The sequence below is a fragment of the Fragaria vesca genome, linkage group LG5 (assembly GCF_000184155.1).
Source record: "Fragaria vesca subsp. vesca linkage group LG5, FraVesHawaii_1.0, whole genome shotgun sequence".
NCBI classification, from domain to species: Eukaryota; Viridiplantae; Streptophyta; class Magnoliopsida; order Rosales; family Rosaceae; genus Fragaria; species Fragaria vesca.
Window position 1 is genome coordinate 20,275,708 of NC_020495.1, and position 19,096 is coordinate 20,294,803.

At 38.5% G+C, this 19,096-nt stretch overlaps 4 protein-coding genes across 4 annotated transcripts; 3 read left to right on the top strand and 1 right to left on the bottom strand.

Moving 5' to 3' along the window:
- LOC101313710 (disease resistance protein RPM1-like) lies at nt 1-2,847 on the top strand. The gene has a single exon (XM_004301598.1). The coding sequence runs from the start codon at nt 1-3 to the stop codon at nt 2,845-2,847; it is 2,847 nt and encodes a 948-aa protein (XP_004301646.1).
- Nucleotides 2,848-7,172: 4,325 nt separating this feature from the next.
- Nucleotides 7,173-10,010, top strand: LOC101313995 (disease resistance protein RPM1-like). The gene has a single exon (XM_004301599.1). The coding sequence runs from the start codon at nt 7,173-7,175 to the stop codon at nt 10,008-10,010; it is 2,838 nt and encodes a 945-aa protein (XP_004301647.1).
- A 1,622-nt stretch (nt 10,011-11,632) lies between these two features.
- On the top strand, nt 11,633-14,634 carry LOC101312832 (disease resistance protein RPM1-like). Its single transcript, XM_004300126.1, has one exon. It carries the CDS (start codon nt 11,779-11,781, stop codon nt 14,632-14,634), a length of 2,856 nt encoding a protein of 951 aa, XP_004300174.1. The 5' UTR covers nt 11,633-11,778.
- Nucleotides 14,635-15,524: 890 nt separating this feature from the next.
- On the bottom strand, nt 15,525-16,627 carry LOC101313120 (succinate dehydrogenase assembly factor 1 homolog, mitochondrial-like). Its single transcript, XM_004300127.1, has 2 exons — nt 16,501-16,627; nt 15,525-16,244 (listed from the first exon to the last, which is right to left on the bottom strand). The coding sequence occupies exon 2, from the start codon at nt 16,164-16,166 to the stop codon at nt 15,870-15,872; it is 297 nt and encodes a 98-aa protein (XP_004300175.1). The 5' UTR covers nt 16,167-16,244; nt 16,501-16,627; the 3' UTR covers nt 15,525-15,869.
- Nucleotides 16,628-19,096: the final 2,469 nt, after the last annotated feature.

Consider the following 19,096-nt stretch of genomic DNA (forward strand, 5'->3'; position numbering starts at 1 on the left):
ATGGCAGAAAGTGTAGTGAAGTTTTTACTTGACAAGCTCAATTCGTTAATTGAAGGAGAGGTGGTGCTGTTCTCAGAAATTCAAGCACAGGTCAGGGACACGGTTGATGAATTAGAGCGTATTCAGGCGTTCTTAAGGGTTGCTGATGCAAAGGAAGATGGTGATCCTCAGCTCAAACTATGGGTCAGAAAAGTAAGAGAAGTGGCTCATGAGATGGAAGATGTCCTGGATAAATTCAGGCTGTTCTATTCCAATGATCCCCCGCCTGGATTTTGTACTTTACTTGACAAGCTTATTTGCTTCATCAAGATATGGAAAGCTTACCATCAAACTGCTGCTGATATTGAATGCCTAAACTCGAGAATCAGAAGCCTCAGAGATGGACATGACAGATACCAAATTGTTGACCAACCTGGCTCCACTTCTTCCCGCCGAAGTGGGCACCGTCTGTTTGTTCAAGGGGATGACCTCTTACTGGAAGCAGCTGATCTTATGGCAATCAGGGAGCAGCCTAAAAATCAGCTGATCGAGCTGCTTATGAAACATGAGCCAGGACTCCAGGTGGTATCGGTGGTTGGGATGGGCGGATTGGGCAAAACTACCTTGGTAAAGCAGGTGTATGAGGACCCCGAGGTTAGGAAACGCTTTAAGGTTCATGCTTGGATCACTGTTTCTCAGTCAGTCAGTATGAACCAGCTCCTTAGATCCATGATTCATAACATCTTCCAAGTTATTCAGAAACCACCTGAGGAAGAGGTTGATAGCATGAACAACAACCAGCTCCGAGAAAGAATCCAAAAGTTGCTGCAGCAAAGCAGGTACCTGATTGTTCTTGATGATTTGTGGCAGACAGATGCCTGGGATGTCATCAATAAAGTAATCCCCAATAACAAACTAGGTAGTCGAGTAATGCTCACTACTCGTATTCATGCTGTAGCACAAGCCTCTTGCTTGGGCACACAAGGTATGGTCTACATTTTGGAGCCCTTATCTGTAGAAGAGTCTCGAACTCTTTTATATAAGATGACATTTCAGGCAGACTCATGCCCACAAACCTTGAAGGGCATTTGTGACTGCATCTTAAACAAATGTGGAGGGCTGCCCCTAGCAATTGTAGCAATTGGGGCTGTTCTAGCTGCGAAAGACAAGAAGAATATAGATGAATGGACTGCTATCTGTGGAAGTATTAGTGCCGAGATTCAGCAAAATGATCAGCTTGAAAATATGAAGGAATTACTATATCTCAGTTTCAGTGATTTACCATACCAGCTGAAATCATGTTTCTTGTATTTGAGCATCTTTCCTGATCTCTACAACATTGAGCGTATGAGATTAATTCGGTTATGGTTAGCTGAAGGATTTCTGATCACAATGGAAGGAAAGACACCAGAAGAAGTTGCAGAGAGTTACCTTAAGGAGCTATTGGACAGATGTTTGATTCAAGCAGCAGAAACAGCAACTGATGGGAGAGTTAAGTCATATCGTATCCACAATTTTCTACGAGAGATATTTATTTCCAAGTCCAAGGAGCAAAATTTTGCAGCAGTAGTGAAAGAGGGAGATACAATGTGGCCTGAAAAAGTTCGAAGACTATCAATAGTTAACTCAGTGCAGAATGTACAAAAAAAGAGGCCTCCATCTACACTTCGCTCTTTGCTCATCTTTGGGGCAGAAGGTTCACTTACTAACTTGTCCATACCAAAATTATTTCCTAAAGGTCTTCAGTTGCTTACTGTATTAGACTTGCAAGGAGCACATATAGAGGTCTTTCCAAAAGAGGTTTTTAAGCTGGTTCTTCTCAAGTTTCTTAGCCTGAGGGGTAGCAAGGTAAAACAAGTTCCAACCTCCATCAAGAATTTAAGATACCTACAGACTCTGGACCTTAAACACTCCCATGTCGTTGAATTGCCATCTGAGATTTTAAAGCTTAAGCAACTTCGCCATCTCCTGGTGTATCGTTACGAAGTTGAGTCTTATGCACACTTTAATTCCAAGTATGGAGTAAAGGTTCCTGCAGGAATCTGTGGCTTGGAAAAGCTCCAAAAGCTGTGTAAAATAGAGGCAAATCAAGATAATTATGCTTTAATGGCGAACCTCGGAAGCTTGACTCAGCTGAGGAGGTTAGGCATTCTAAAATTGAGACAAGAAAATGGAACAGCCTTATGCTTATCCATCCAAAAGATGAAGAACCTTCGTGCATTGTCTGTATCTTCAGTGAAGAAGGAAGGGATAATTGATCTGAGCCATCTTTCTTGTGCTCCTGAATTTCTTCAGCGACTGTACTTGACAGGTCGTTTAGAAAGCTTACCACACTGGATTTCTTCTCTTCAAAACCTGGCCAGACTATTCCTAAAATGGAGTCGATTGAAGGAGGATCCTCTTGTCCAACTTCAAGGTTTGCCAAATTTGGTACATCTAGAACTCCTACAAGTTTATGATGGGAATAGCTTGCATTTTGAGGCAAAAGGGTTCCCAAGTCTGAAGTTACTAGGTATTGATAAATTAGAAGAACTTCAATCAGTAACTATAGATAAGAGAGCAATGCCTTGTCTAGAAAAGCTTATTATCCAGCGGTGTAAATTGTTGAAGAAGGTCCCATCTGGCATCGAGCTTTTAACCAGTCTAAAGTTGCTTGAATGTTTTGATATGCCAGATGAATTTATCATGGCACTACATCCAGATGGTGGAGAAGATCACCAGAAAGTCGCTCGTATCCCGGCGGTTTATTATTCCTATTGGAAAGGTGGCGGTTGGGATGTCTATTCATTAGTCAATGACGGGGAGGGATCTCATCAAGGTACTTCTGCCATAAGGAGGGTCGAACCTAATATACTATGGAAGGTCTAGCTTTAGGTTTTTCTTCCAATAGCCTGGAAAGAATTATGTGGAAGCAAGTTCAAAGGATTGAACTTATTTTGGTCAATAATCCGAATCGTTTTGTTTTTTGCTTTTCTCTTGTTTAGGCCTTCCCTATAATTGTCAGTTATTCAGGAGATAGAACTCAGGACATGGTTACTAGCTTTTGACTCGAGTAATTTCTTCTTTCCAGTAGCTTAGTGTCCATTTGCTGTTTAGTTGTTTTGTTTTGTTTTTCTCCTAGTTGTAACCATTATAGAGAACAAGTTATCTTATTGTCTTCAGTGTTTTCCATGACATTTGTTGTTTTAGAAAGTTTTCAGTTTTGGCTTGACATTATTCTTTCCTAGTTGAGTCACTTGAGTGTGTAGGAAAACTTACTGAAGAGAAGAACTAAATATGAACCTACACTGCTCCTGAGTCCTGACAATAGATAGTGTTTCTAAAACTTAAAGTTACTAAACAGTTCTACAACTCCCATTGAAATCGCCAGTAAGAACTTATAGGTTTGATTTTGCTTGGGGTTGTGTTTGCGAAGGTGGGTATGAAAATGGGCGAGAAGGTTTGGCTCGAGGACTAAGATTGACACCTACTTACTATCCCCTGCAAATAATTCTAGACCCTGCAAATAATTTTAGATCTTCCTGGATATACCTTTGGGTATCAGATTCAACCCCATTCTTCTTGTGCTTGAAATCGACTTGTGTGGATAAATAGGGACTACAAGAATGGTGGATGCAAGGAGCGCCCATCTTGTTGCTGCACTCCAAGGCCTTCAAGGTCATTGCAGGTATCCGTATCTAATTTGCATTGACATAATGATGTGGTGCTTATGTTAACCTCAATCAGTTGTGATGCTATCTTTTGCAACACTGCATTTGCCTTTAATTTTTTTTGTTTTTGTTTTCTCATATCAAGTTTTTCCTCTTTGGTCTTCCTTGTTTGATTTGTTTTGTTATCTGTCAAGTGTCAAAGTGAGTACAACTTTTGAACTAAATGAGATCACTATACCAAAAAAGTGAACTACTCGATCATACATTAATGTGAATGCCTAACATACATGAAGCTTTGTGTGTTAAGAATGCAACATGTCAGGTTTTGTTTTGGTCTTTCCCCAGACATATATACAGGGGTACAGCAATTATAATTGGAATGTGCAACTCAGTCCAAGCTATTCCAAGAAAGTGTAATCATGATTGGAGTCACTACTTCATCATGATATAAGGAATTGAATTTATCAATTCCCTTGTTGGCTTGTTGCCAAAGGTCCAAACCTTTTAGAAGAGTTTACTCATTGTTGGGTTTGGTATCTATCCCTCTATGGTGGAGATATTATGCATGACATGAATGCATAGAGTTATTGGTTTGTGCATTCATAGTGATAAGTTATCATAAGTTATGCATGGAATTGATGCATAGTTAAGTGGATGAATTAAGAATTAATGTATTGTTAAATTCATGAGTTACCTCTTAGTCTTCCTAGGGAGTTACATAGAGATAATGGGGAAGATGGAAGGTTTGATCATGGTCATGAATGAGCATTGATAGAGTAACTCTAGAGACTTCTATCAGAGGCTATAAAAATGTGAAGTTTGTGTTGAAGCAAGCAAGGAGAGCAAGGGAGCAACTCTAAGGGTCTTCGTGTATGAGAAATTTTTAAATGCTACGAGAGGACCACGTGGCAGTCTGACGTGGTCCTACGTTCCAATTAAATTTAGACATGTGGATTTTTTACAACTAAAATATAAACAAATATTTTCTATTTTTTGTGAAATGACATTCATGGGTATTTAACAAGTTCAAACTAGGGTCTAGCGTATAGGGTTTAAAGTTTAGGGTTTAGGGTTTAGGGTATAGGGTTTAGGGTTTAGGGTTTGGGGTTTAGGGTTTAGGGTTTAGTATTAAAAAAACAACAGAAAACCTAAAATGGTCTTTGACAAAATAGCTGATATAATTTTTCGTGAAGAAAATCTACATGTCTAAATTTGATTGGAAAGTAGGACCACGTCAGACTGCCACGTGGTCCTCCCGTAGCACTTAAAAATTTTTCCTTCGTGTATAGAATATAGGTTGAGTTGTGTTCAAGAGTGCAAATAACTCTTGGGATAGAGTAATCTTCTAGGTTGAGAGAGGGTGTACAAGGGGTATCTTTTTGGATACAAAGACTTGGGTTGGGTATAAACTTGAGTGATGTAATCTTTTACTTGTGTAATTCTCTCATTAGTGAAGGTGATACTCTCTGAGGACGTAGGCAATGATATTGGCCGAATCTTGTTAAATCTTGTATTTTTCTTGGCTTATTTATTTCTTCTTTCCATCTAATTTCTAGCACTTGTGTGGCGGGGATCAATTTCCCAACAATGTGGTGGTTCATAATTTGGTGCAGTTAAAACAGCAGCTGATTTGCTTGAAAATTTAGAATCATAAATTTCACATTTACTGATATTTAGGACCAGAGCGTCTCGTACGATAGGACAAGAGCGTCTTGTATGATACCTTACACAAGTTGAGGAGAAGAGACTGATTCAGAACAATGGACTGAATCAGACACACAATTGAGGTTGATTGGAGTGGAACTAAATTCCTCTGTGCATTTTAAAGCTTAGCTAATCATACAAGGAAGCAGTAGTCAGATTCAACTTTTCTTTTCTTCAAGATTGGTTTGCTAAATAGGCACAAAACAATGTGATTTGATTATCAGATATAGATTATAATAAGAAACAGGAAAAGAAATAATCTTCATAGTTGGAAGATATTCGTATATATACTGGCTTTTGAATCGAAATTGCCAGCTAGCTTACTGAGGAAGAAAACGTAGAAAAATCAAGGAAATTACAAAGGTAATGAGAAATCTGAGAGTATGCAGGTATAGAATACTAAAGGAGCATCTTGACCATTTCTGCGATGTAGTATTAAGCCATTGGATAACAAGTAGAGCCAGCTAATTATACTATATACTAAAGGGTGGTTAACTGTTCATATCATAAGCGTATGAACAGTGATTTTTTTTTTTTTTTTTTTTTTTTTTTGTTGAAACATGTAATTTAGATTTTTTTTAGATAGACTCTCTCTCTCTAAATATATTTTTTGCCCTCCATTTTTGACTTTTCTTCTACATCCTGAATCTTACAAATCAAAACAATTAGAGCATTTATATTTTGGGTAGAATATAAGACTAAATGTTTTGTTGTATAAAAGTTGTTTTTTGTGATATCTCTTATACATATGTAAAATATGCATAATGTGGAGACTACACCACGCCAAGGGGCGGGTATACTGACCATTTTGCCCCAGTTATTTTTAAGAAACCATAATATTGTCATTAACCTTAGATATACAATCAGTATAATATGTGTATAATTTGTATTAATAATATTCTATGAAGTACATATCAGAAACATTTCTATCAATCAATTACCCTATTGACCAGCTTTATAACATTGTTTTTGGATAAAATAATTTTAATGTCCATAGAAATTTTAAAATTATGGGAATTACAATTCCATGAATTTTATGATAGCTCTTATACATATGTGGAATATGCATAATGTGAATACTACATCGCGCCAAGACGCGGGTATACTAACCTTTTTACCCCTGTTATTTTTAAGAAACCACAATATTTTTATTAACCCTAGATATATAATCAGTATAACAGCTGAGTATAATTTGCATGTATAACATTCTATGAAGTACATATCATAAAAATTTATAATCAATCAATTAACCCATTGACCAGCTTCATAACGTTGTTTTTGGAAAAGTAATTTTAATGTCCATAGAAATTTCAAAATCATGACAATTACAATTCCATAAATTTAAATCCTATTAATTAAGCATTCCATTGTTTGGATTTCATGATGTAGAGTTTTAAAATGACAAGAATTTGTATTCAGACTAACCTTAGTTAAGGGAATTGACAAATGACGCTTATTTTGTGAGGAATTCAAGTCGGGAATTTAAGCTCTTAAATTTCATGATTATTTTCCCGTGAAAATTGCTAATTCTACGGGATAAGTATCCAAACGAGGGAAACCGTCCTAAGAAATTGGGAATTCCTTATGTTTGATTAAATTCTCAGGAATTCACCTACATCCAAACACACCGTAAATGTATACACCGCGCCAAGGCGCGGGTATAATTCTAGTCAGCTATACAGTATTGGGTAACCATTTCTGTAGCACCAGTTGACCCTGATGCTAGTTGGTTTAACATATTAATTATCAACTCACAGTACGTATCACACAGAAACCTTTGCTACCAATCTCTAACTAATCCTTTCCAGAAAATCAGAAACACAAATCACAGGCGAAGAAATGGCCGAAAGTGCTGTCATGTTTTTAGTTTGCAAGCTTAAGACGTTACTTGAAGAAGAGGTGAACCTATTGTCAGGGATCAAAGCACAGGTCGAGGAAATGGTTGATGAATTAGAGCGCATCCAGGCGTTCTTAAAGGCTGCTGATGCAAAGGAAGACAGGGATCCTCAGAAAAAAGTGTGGGTTAATCAAGTCAGAAATGTGGCTCACGAGATGGAAGATACCCTTGATATATTCAGGCACTCGCATTCACATGATCACGGGCGTGGATTTCTTGCTTCTCTTCATAAGCTTTATTACATCACCAAGAAATGGAAAGCTCGTCGACAAGTTGCTGCTGATATTGAAGGCCTAAAGAATAGGATCAAGAGTCTCGAGAGAAACAAATTTGTTGATCCAACTGGCTCCACCTCTGCACATCAGGTTCCATATCAGTTCACTCCAGGGGATGCCACTTTACTAGAAGAGGCTGAGCTGGTGGCGATCGGTGAGCCGAAAAGGAAACTTTTTGAGTTGCTTATGAAGGAAGAATCAACACGCCAGGTGGTTCCTATAGTTGGTATGGGAGGACTGGGAAAAACTACCTTGGTAAAGCAATTGTACGAGGATGCCAAAGTTCAGAAGCATTTTAAGATACATGCTTGGATCACTGTCTCTCGGTCATGCCATATGAATAAGCTCCTAAGACGCATGATCCATGAGATATTCAATGTTATCAGAAAACCAGTTCCTCAAGATGAAGAAATTGAAAGCATGGACGACAACAAGCTTAGAGAGAGAATCAGAAAATTGCTACAGCATAGTAGGTACCTGATTGTTCTGGATGACCTATGGAATACAGCTGACTGGAATGCCATCAATCATGCAATGCCAAACAACAATCATGGTAGTCGAGTAATGCTCACTACTCGCAATGTCAAAGTAGCCTCTGCCTCTTGCTTGGAGAACCCTGCTGACATGATCTACCGTTTACAGCCCTTATCGCTGGAAGATTCGTGGACTCTTTTCTGCAGGAAGACATTTCGTGGAAGTCCATGCCCTCCAAATCTGGAAGAAATTTGTCCATCCATCCTAACGAAATGTGAGGGACTACCCCTTGCTATTGTAGCACTGGGAGCTGTTCTAGCTTTGAAAGACCAGACAAATGTAGATGAATGGACTGATGTTTGTGGAAGTATTGGAGCTGAAATTCAGGAAAATGAACAGCTTGACAATATGACAAAGGTGCTGTATCTCAGTTTCAGTGATTTACCATACCATCTGAAGTCATGTTTCTTGTATCTGAGCATGTTTCCTGATATCTACAAAATTGATCATATGAAATTAATTCGATTGTGGTTAGCTGAAGGATTTATTATTGAAACCGGAGGAAGGACACCGGAAGAAGTTGCACAGAGTTACATAAAGGAGCTATGGGACAGAAGTTTGATTCAAGCAACAGAAACAGCAACTGATGGGCGAGTTAAATCCTATCGCATCCATGATCTTTTACGGGAGATTATCATTTCAAAGTCTAGGGAGCAAAATTTTGCAGCTGTAGAGAGAGAAGAAAGCACAACGTGGTCTGACAAAGTTCGACGACTATCAATAGTTAATACATTGCAGAATGTCCAAAAGAAAAAGACTCGATCTAAACTTCGCTCTTTGCTCATCTTTGGGGTAGAAGATTCACTAAATGATTTTTCCATAACAAAATTGTTTCCAACAGGTCTTCAGCTGCTCACTGTATTAGACTTGGAAGGTGCACATCTACAGGAGTTTCCAAAAGAGGTTGTGAAGCTGGTCTTTCTCAAGTACCTTAGCTTGAGGAATAGCAAGGTGAAACAAATTCCAAGCTCCATCAAGAAGCTAAGATACCTAGAGACTCTCGACCTTAAACACTCCCATGTTGTTGAATTGCCTGTTGAAATTTTGTATTTGAAGCAACTTCGTCATCTCCTGGTGTATCGTTATGAAGTTGAATCCTATGCACGATTTAATGCCAAATATGGAGTTAAGCTTCCTGCAGGAATATGTAGCTTGCAATCTCTTCAAAAGCTTTGTTTTATAGAGGCAAATCAATGCAGTGGTGGTTTCATGGCAGAGCTAGGGGGAATGAATCAATTGAGGAGGTTAGGCATTTTGAAGTTGAGACAAGAAGATGGGGAAATCTTATGCTCATCCATCCAAAAGATGAAAAATCTTCGCTCATTGTCTGTATCATCTGGAGAGTTTGATGGGTTAATTGATTTGAGCTACATGCCTAGTGCTCCTAAGTTTCTTCGGCGATTATACTTGACAGGTCGTTTAGCTAACTTACCACACTGGCTACCTGCGCTTCAAAACCTGGTCAGACTGTTTCTAAAATGGAGTCGGCTGACGGAAGATCCTCTAGTGCATCTTCAGGGTTTACCAAATCTGGTACATCTTGAACTGCTACAAGTTTTTGATGGAGAAAGCTTGCACTTTAAGGCAGGAGGGTTTCCAAGGCTGAAGTTATTAGGCATTGATAAGTTGGATGAACTTCAATCAATAACCATAGATGAGGGAGCAATGCCTTGTCTAGAAAAGCTTATTATCCAGCGGTGTGAATCACTGAAGAAGGTTCCACATGGTATTGAGCATTTAAACAGTTTAAAGTTGCTCGAATTTTTCGATATGCCAGATAAATTCATCACGGCACTAAATCCAGATTGTGGAGAAGATCATTGGAGAGTCGCTCATGTCCCGGCAGTTTATTATTCCTATTGGAAAGTTGGTGGTTGGGATGTGTTTTCATTAGTCAATGACGGGGAGGGATTTCATCAAGGTACTTCTGCAATGAGGAGGCTTGAACCTAATATACTATGGAAGGTATAGCTTTAAGTTCTGCTTACGAATCTGTAAAGAATCTTCTGGGAACAAGTTCAAAGGATTGATTTTTTACCGGTGAATAATCCGAAGTGTTTTACTTTGATATTTTCATTACCTGTACTTGTAACCTGTAACCATAATACAAAGTTTTCTTCTTGCATGTGTTCTCCATGGACATTTTTTGATGTAGGAGGGTTTTCAGTTTTGGCTATAATAGACATCTTAAGAACCGTTTTTCAACTCTGAAATCACCAGTAAGAATTTCAGGTTTAATTTGGCTTGGGGTTGTGCTTGCAAGGGTGGGAAGAAAAATGGATGAGTCTGGTTGGTGTTGGAGTTGTAGCCTCCTTAAATTTGAGAATAAGCAAGTAGAGAACGACCAAATGAGAGTTCAGAAGACCTACCACACTGGATGCCTTGTCTTCAAGATACTCATTTGGTCGTTCTCTACTTGCTTATTCTCTAGTACTAGAAATTTGAGAACAAGAGAGTACTAGAGGATCCTCCCGGAGGTCTTTTATTACAATTGGAGAGGGGGCGGGTTGGGATGTTACTTCATTAGTCAAGGAAGGGGACTTTTTACTATGGCTACTTCTGCCAAATCTCATGTTCATTGGAAGGTGTAGTAGTGGTTCTGCTAATAAAAATTGGCAACCATGCTCGGAACCTGAAAGCAAGTTAATAGGATTGAACTTACAACGGCACCAATCTGAATTGTTAGACCTTTTCCAAACAATCGACTGTCTTCTGACCAAATAGTCTTCTTTTTGGAGAGCGTATTCAGCGCACCCAGGTGCGCTGTATAATTTTCGTTCTTTTTGTTTATTCTTGGCTTACTTTGAATTAGAAGTATGAATCAGCGTTTTAGAGTTGGCATGGGATTGAGCTTGTGAAGTTTGGGAATGAAACTGGGTGAGTCTGGCTTGTGGTTGAGTTCAAATGTGGGAAAGGTTTGGCTTGAGGTGCAAGAGAGTCACCAACTTTCATGTGGATTGTAACAACAGGTGCTAGACATTATTGATCCAATTTTGCATTTGGAAAAATATGACATTAGCAACCAAATATTACAAGTATCAAAATGGGAGACCATGCTTTTGAACATAATCAACATTACTATATTTGCCAATCTAACCATTACTGAAGCGTGTTGTTCAGATGGGTATTTGGTTTTTGCTTGTAAATGGATGAAAGGCAGACCAAGTCGGAGAAATGGGTGTCGACTGCCGATGTTAATTTGAAAGGACCAGAAACTGATTTGAATATTCTACAGCTGTCTTTTTCTTCAGACTGCGTTATGATATGTGGCAACAAGAGTATGTTATTTTCTGAGTCAAGTAACTTTGCTAGTTTGGTTAGTGACTAATTCAGCAGATGATTGAGTTCTTCAAGCCTACTATTCAATGAATTTGTTTGGATGGCTTCTGAGACAAATTTCCTGGTAGTTTACAAAGAGAAATCAAGAATGATGAAGGCACAAGTATATTAGACCATGCCAGACTGAGAATCTTGACTATTTCTTTCGTATTCAAAAACTATTGGATACCTAGTATTCTAGTATATTGGGCAACTATACTTTTCTTTGTAGCATGTAGCACCAGTTGACACTGATGTACATGGTTTCCACAGAACCATTAATAAAGAAGAAGGCTGCCCCATGAAAGATCATTCAACAATATCAACTCATATACCACATAGAAAGCTTTTCTCCTACCACAAATATATTATCTAAAGCTTCAGAAACACAACAAACCTGCAAGTGCTAACAGGCAAAAGAATGGCAGAAAGTGTAGTCACCTATTTGGTTGACCGGCTCACGACGTTACTCGAAGAAGAAGTGAAACTCTTGTCAGGGATCCGAGAACAGGTCGAGGACCTGGTTGCTGAATTGCAGCGTATCAAGGCCTTCTTAAGGGTTGCTGATGCAAAGGAAGACGGTGATCCTCAGCTCAAAGTGTGGGTTAAACAAGTCAGAGATGTAGCTCATGAGATGGAAGATGCCCTTGATAAATTCAGGCTTTTCCATTCACACCATCATGGCCACGGATTCCGAGCTTCCCTTCATAAACTTTCTTGCATCGTCAAGAAATGGAAAGTTAACCATCAAATTTCAGCTGATATTCGAAGAATAAACTCAAAAGTCAAAAGCCTCTACGAGGGAAATGAGAGATACAAACTTGTAGCCCGAGCTGGCTCCAGCCCAGCGTCTCTAGTTCACCACCACAAGATTGGACAGGGAGAAGCCCTTTTACTCGAAGAGGCTGATCTTGTGGCAATTGGCGAGCACAAAAAGCAACTGATTGAGCTGCTTATGAAGGGAGACACTGGACGCCAGGTGGTTCCAGTAGTTGGGATGGCAGGACTGGGGAAAACTACCTTGGTGAAGCAAGTGTACGAGGATCCAAAAGTTCAGAAACGTTTCAAGGTACATGCTTGGATCACTGTTTCTCGATCAGTCAAGATAAATCAGCTCCTAAGACGCATGATCAATAAAATCTTCAGAGTTATCACAAAACCAGATCCTGAAGATGAAGAAGTTGAAACCATGGATGACAACCAGCTAAGAGAGAGAATCAAAAAATTGCTGCAGAATAGTAGGTACCTGATTGTTCTTGATGATATATGGCATATACAGGACTGGGTAGCCATCAATCATGTAATGCCGAACAACGATCGTGGTAGTCGAGTAATGCTCACTACTCGCAATGTTAATGTAGCCTCTGCATCTTGCTTGGGGAACCCTGCTGACATGATCTACCGTTTACAGCCCTTATCTCCAGAGGATTCTTGGACTCTTTTCTGCAAGAAGACATTTCATGGAGAGTCGTGCCCTCCAAATTTGGAGGGATTTTGTCAATGCATCCTGATGAAATGCAGGGGACTGCCCCTTGCAATTGTGGCCATCGGCGCTGTACTAGCTCTTAAAGACAAGAGAATTGTGGATGAATGGGCTGCTGTGTGTGGCAGTATTGGAGCTGAAATTGCGGGAAATGATCAACTTGACAGCATGAAAAAATTGCTGTATCTCAGTTACAGAGATTTACCGTACCATCTGAAATCTTGTTTCTTATATCTGAGCATCTTTCCTGATTTTTACAAAATTGAGCATATGAAATTGATTCGGTTATGGTTAGCTGAAGGATTTGTTATTGGAAAAGAGGGAAGGACACCGGAAGAAGTTGCAGAGAGTTACCTCAGAGAGTTATTAAACAGAAGTTTGATTCAAGCAGCAGAAACATCAACTGATGGGAGAGTAAAATCATATCGCATCCATGATCTTTTACTGGAGATTATCATTTTGATGTCTAGAGAGCAAAACTTTGCAGCAATAGAAAAAGGGCAAGGGCAAGGTACAATTTGTCCTGACAAAGTTCGAAGACTATCAATAGTTAACACGCTGCAGAATGTATGCCAAACAAGGACACCGTCTCGGCTTCGCTCATTGCTCGTTTTTGGGGTAGAAGATTCACTTGCTGATTTTCCCATACCAAAATTGCTTCCTAACCTTCAGTTGCTTACTGTATTAGACTTAGAAGGTGCACGTCTGGATATGTTTCCAAGTGAGGTTGTCAAGCTTCTTCTTCTCAGGTACCTTAGCTTGAGGCATACGAAGGTGAAACAAATTCCAAGCTCCATCAAGAAGTTACAAAACCTGGAGACCTTGGATCTTAAGCACTCACATGTTGTTGAATTACCTGCTGAGATTTTGAATCTGAAGCGACTTCGTCATCTCCTGGTTTATCGTTATGAGGTTGAGTCATATGCACGCTTTAATGCCAGAAAAGGAGTCAAGATTCCTGCAGGGATATGTGGCTTACAATCACTCCAAAAGCTCTGCTTTATAGAGGCAAATCAATACAGTGGTGCTCTAATGGCAGAGCTTGGGAGAATGAACCAATTAAGGAGGTTAGGCATTTACAAGTTGAGAGCAGAACATGGAGTCACCTTATGCTCATCAGTCCAAAAAATGACCAATCTTCGCTCGCTCTCTGTATCTTCAACAGAGAAGGACAAGATAATTGAACTGAGCCACATTTCTCATACTCCTCCATTTCTGCAACGACTATACTTGACAGGGCGTTTAGAAAACTTACCACGCTGGATTTCTCGTCTTCAAAACCTTGTCCGACTGTTTCTAAAATGGAGTCATCTGAAGGAGGATCCTCTTGTACATCTTCAGGGATTACCAAATCTGGTACATCTTGAACTTCTACAAGTATATGATGGAGAAAGCTTACATTTTGATGCAGGAGGGTTTCCAAGTCTGAAATTATTAGGTATTGATAAGTTGGATGAACTGCAATTGGTAACCATAGAGGAGGGAGCAATGCCTCAACTAGAAAAGCTAATTATCCAGCGGTGTGAATCACTGAAGAAGGTTCCACATGGTATTGAGCATTTAAACAGTTTAAAGTTGCTCGAATTTTTCGATATGCCAGATGAATTCATCACGGCACTAAATCCAGATGATGGGGGAGATCACTGGAAAGTCGCTCATGTTCCAGCAGTTTATTATTCCTATTGGAGAGGTGGGGGTTGGGACGTCTATTCATTAGTCAATGATGTGGAGAGTATTAATCCGGGTACTTCTGCTGTGAGGAGGCTTGAACGCAATATTCTATGGAAGGCGTAGTTCTGGATTCTGCTTATGAAGAACTGAAGAGAATCTTTTGCTGTTACTGGCTAACTGCTAAGCTCTGAACTTGTACTACTGCAGGGAGATGAGGTTTTAATATCTTATTTATTTAGTCTTCAATTCTTTTATGCCTAGAAAATAATTGAGCAGTATTCAGGAAATGTTTCTACCTTGTTGAGTAAATTTGTTGGTAGATCGATGCATTTTCAATTTACCTGTACCAGTTTTAATTTGTAACTATTATAGGGGCCAAGTTTCCTTATTCTCTTAGAGCTTTTTCGGTACGTAACATTTTTTTTGGAGGTTGTACGACTTGAGATCTTACTGAAGCAAATCTCATTCATAGAGTGTTAGTTTATCTTACCAATTAGTGGACATTGTATGTAGTTGGTAAGAAAATGGTGAAATTCCAATGAAACCACCAAGCAAAAGAAGAGACTTCATTTAGAACAGGCTCCTGATAGATGGGTTCCTGGAAGGTCAGAACTCTAAATTGGGCAAGCCAATCAAATGGGTTTCCTGATGTTTGGGCTCAGGTGTTGATATACATATCAATGACACATACTGTACACTAAAGGAACAAAGAAAATGGTCTCTGACACAGATTTCAGCGTTGAGTTTCATAATCATATTACAGTTAAGCTTAGTTATGTACTCACGAAAAACAGAAGGAATCTGAAATAACATACACTAGAGTCACATTGCTAGAGTTGTTTTAAGGTCTCTTATTGTGATTAAGCAAATAATCGAACACAAAGATTTCAATGCTAACCGGATGAGTATAATAATCAATGATTAGAATATCATTATCCCAACTATTTAAAGTTTTTCTTTATATGCAACTTTTTGTTAGGTTTATCAGTATCTAGTAATGTCCTCATCTAACTACACAAGTAATAACCATTCAAATCAAATTACCTCTAGTATTAAGGCTTTCGGTATCAGCTTGTATCAAATCACTAATGAGGCCCTTGTTATTGTCTAACAATAATGAGAAATATAAACCAAAAATAAGTGTTGGAGTATCAATAAAGTCACTCTAATATATTATTATGATAACAAAGGTAATGAATACACATTGCCTCAGAAGACTACTGTCATCAATATTGCACAGTTTATAACTTCTCAATAGCGATTCAGATCAAGTATTTATTTTCCTAAAATACTCTTTTATAAAGACGGATCATATTAAATCTATCTCAGCAACTAGATACAAATATCAAACGCTTAATTCAATGCGAAGGATGCTTGGTTTCAGAGAAACTCACATTCAAAGCCGATAATCCAACAGTGTCAGGGCTCTTGAGCTGATCAAGCTGCTTCTTCCCGCGTCGAAGCAAGTACTCAATGTAAAGGAAATTCTTGCGGTCTACATTCTTGGCATTGTAACGGAACTCATTCGACACAAGTGACTCAATCTTGTGCCGATCTTCCGCAGACTTGGTACGAGCTGCCCGCAAGAACCCTCTGTATAGACCAAGCACTTGTTTCTGCATTCCAGAAAGCCTTCGCCCACCGGAAGCTGCCATTTCACCCTCTTCTTATATTCCAAACCCGATTCAATAACAGAATTCCGAAAAGGACACAATATTTTATATGAGTAGCACCTGCAGCACATATTGTTACTTTTCTTGGACAAAAAGTTAAGTAAATGATGGAATCGGCTCACAGAGGACATATGTCGAACACATGGCGGGCGTTACAGAAATCGAAGCTATGAGCGATTCCGGATGCAATGGGGAGGTGATAATGCGAAGAATTTGATATGGAAGATGCAATGAGGAGAGAAACTGATCGTTTTGAATTTAATTGAAGGATGGATTCCACAAAACATTGATATTGGAAAGTAGGATTATAACTAACCTTTCTGCAATCAAAAGAAATGAAGATGGGCTCCGAATTGGGGAAGCGGATTTAATCGATTGGAAAAGCAGCCGCACTAGTTTTGAAACGATTGGCCGTCATCTCTCTACGTTTCAGTTCTCTGTCGTGCCTAATTTTTGAACTTCCGATTTAAAATTTCTGACGCATAAACTGAATCCACCAGTCATTTATAGTTCTATACCGTTTCGATGTGTTTTTATTTTTTATTTTTGTGTGGCTACATCAGTCGGTGGTGTTCTACCTTACGAAACAACTTAATTTTAAAATAATATTTCTCACATTTAGATTTACAGCAACGGTGATTAACCATGATTTTCTTGGGTGACCATGTGAACACTATTAATGGCTACATAGAGGCAAACTAGGTTTACATTAGGGGCTGCGTTTAGATTTTTGTATTTTTTTTTCTAGGATTTGATCCGATCCGAACTTCTTTAAACGGATCAAATCCACAAAAAGTTCCATTTTTAATAATCAGGATCTGATCCGAACCGTCTTATTCGGATCGGATCGACTTAGAACCGGACCAAATATGCAACCCTAGTTTACATTGGTTACGGTGGGAAAGTTTATGCTGGATGCTTGGATACCTATACCTCACACTTTTCGAATACATGCCAATGGGTTGCATGATTTTTTGGTGGCTGAAGAAGGGTTTTGGAATTCTGAATTACTCTCTTTCTTATTTTGGCCCAATGAAGTGGAAGCAATTCTCTCTATCCCTTTGCTTATAAGGAAAAACCGGTCGCTAGGAAATTTTTTCGACATTTTTTTTTTAGAACACCAGATGATTTCATTGATTTATCCATGTTTAGAATGCACATACATCGTATGCTGTTTTGAAACCAAATCCATACCGACCTTACAAATAATAGGTAAAACCTACCGCAAATGACTTCCGGCTATTCATATTCAATTCCTATGAGAAGAAATACCGGTCATTTACAGACCCGACCTAACTGGTGTACAACAAAAATTGGTGTTTTATTTTGCCGCTCTCTTTTCGTTTGGTAGACTATAGTGCCCACCCTATTTTTTTATTTTTTTTATTTTTGGATACAACTAGACTATACTATAGCTATTGCTATGAATCTGTTATAAAGTAGAGAAAAGATAGAGAGAAAACACATAGAGAATAATTTGGAGGAGGTAGAAGTCTTCTCATTCATTCTCATTAACCTCCTTATATAGAGGTAGAGTTTACATCAAAGTACAAAACTAATGAGTAATTACGTGGACAACCACATAAATTATAATATTTATAACACTCCCCTTGGATGTTCACCAATGAATGATAAAATTGGACGTGCTTAATGTTGTCTCGTTAAAAACCTTGTTAGGTAAGAAAACCCAATGAGAGATAAATAACCCTGGTCGAAGGAGAAAAAGAGTACAACAGACATATGTCTTAGGTAGCATACTTCTAGATGCTCACCTTGATGAGAATCTCCCCTGAGTGTTGCAAACTTCATGCGCGGTAAATAACAGTTTGATTGTCCATCACTAAAGTGACACCGTGCGTGGTTTGCATATAGGGGCTCATCATGAAATTTTAAATCTGCAAAGTTAAAACAATACCAACAGAGCTAGACGATTTTTAATATGTTTTATCTCATTTAGTTATATGATCAAACTCATACACTAAGCAATAGCTAAACAACATAAGAAAATTGACATTAAAACATTGAAAAATCTCATGGCGTATCTAGCCATACATACATTAATATCTTTGTGTATTGATACGTCTCATATAAGCTCTTCAATAGCTCTAAGTAATTCATAACTTCATAATGATCATAATTCGAATTCGATATTGTAGTCTGATCATAGTACTCATTGAGGCAATTTCGATCACGTTAGCTATAACGGAATGAGTATAATTGAGCTAACTTTAGACTATTTGATTTCATGAATTAGCTTCAGGCTCTCTCAAATATTCATGGATCGAATTACATTAGAATTATTCATGTACTTGAATCCTTTAAGGATTTGACAAGCGATACGCTTGTAATAACACTTCATTTTTGGGAATTTGTTTTTATTCATGGATCGAATTACATTAGAATCATTCATCACTACCAGAAGAAAGGTTTTAGCCAACGAAAATAAAAAAACCAGGCCGACGAATTATTTTCTCGTCGGCTAACGTAGACTTTAGCCGACGAAATTTTCCTTCGTCGACTACTTTCCATTTTCGTCGGCTATAGTCAACTTTAGCCGACGAAACTAAAATTTCGTCGGCTAAAGAATTTATTTCGTCGGCTATAGTCTGTGAACTTTAGCCGACGAAATTTTTAAAAGTTTAGCCAACGAAATTAAAATTTCGTCGGCTAAAGTGCCTTATATTTGCAGATCTGAACAGCAGCTCATTTGGGAAAAAAAAACGGGAGAAAATAAAACGGGAGAAAAAGTTTGGGGGTTGTCGAAATCTATCCATAATTAGTTTGTGGAGCTATATATAGGTACGTATATATGTATATATGTTGATTTTGAGTGTGATCGAGTTGATCGATTTTGAGTACGTTGGATGTATATATATATATATATGTGTGTGTGTGTGTGTGTGTGTGTGTGT

Excerpts from the sequence above, each read along its gene's own strand:
- LOC101313710 (XM_004301598.1), top strand. The coding sequence starts at position 1 with ATGGCAGAAAGTGTAGTGAAGTTTTTACTTGACAAGCTCAATTCGTTA.
- LOC101313120 (XM_004300127.1), bottom strand. The coding sequence starts at position 16,166 with ATGGCAGCTTCCGGTGGGCGAAGGCTTTCTGGAATGCAGAAACAAGTG.
- LOC101313995 (XM_004301599.1), top strand. The coding sequence starts at position 7,173 with ATGGCCGAAAGTGCTGTCATGTTTTTAGTTTGCAAGCTTAAGACGTTA.
- LOC101312832 (XM_004300126.1), top strand. The coding sequence starts at position 11,779 with ATGGCAGAAAGTGTAGTCACCTATTTGGTTGACCGGCTCACGACGTTA.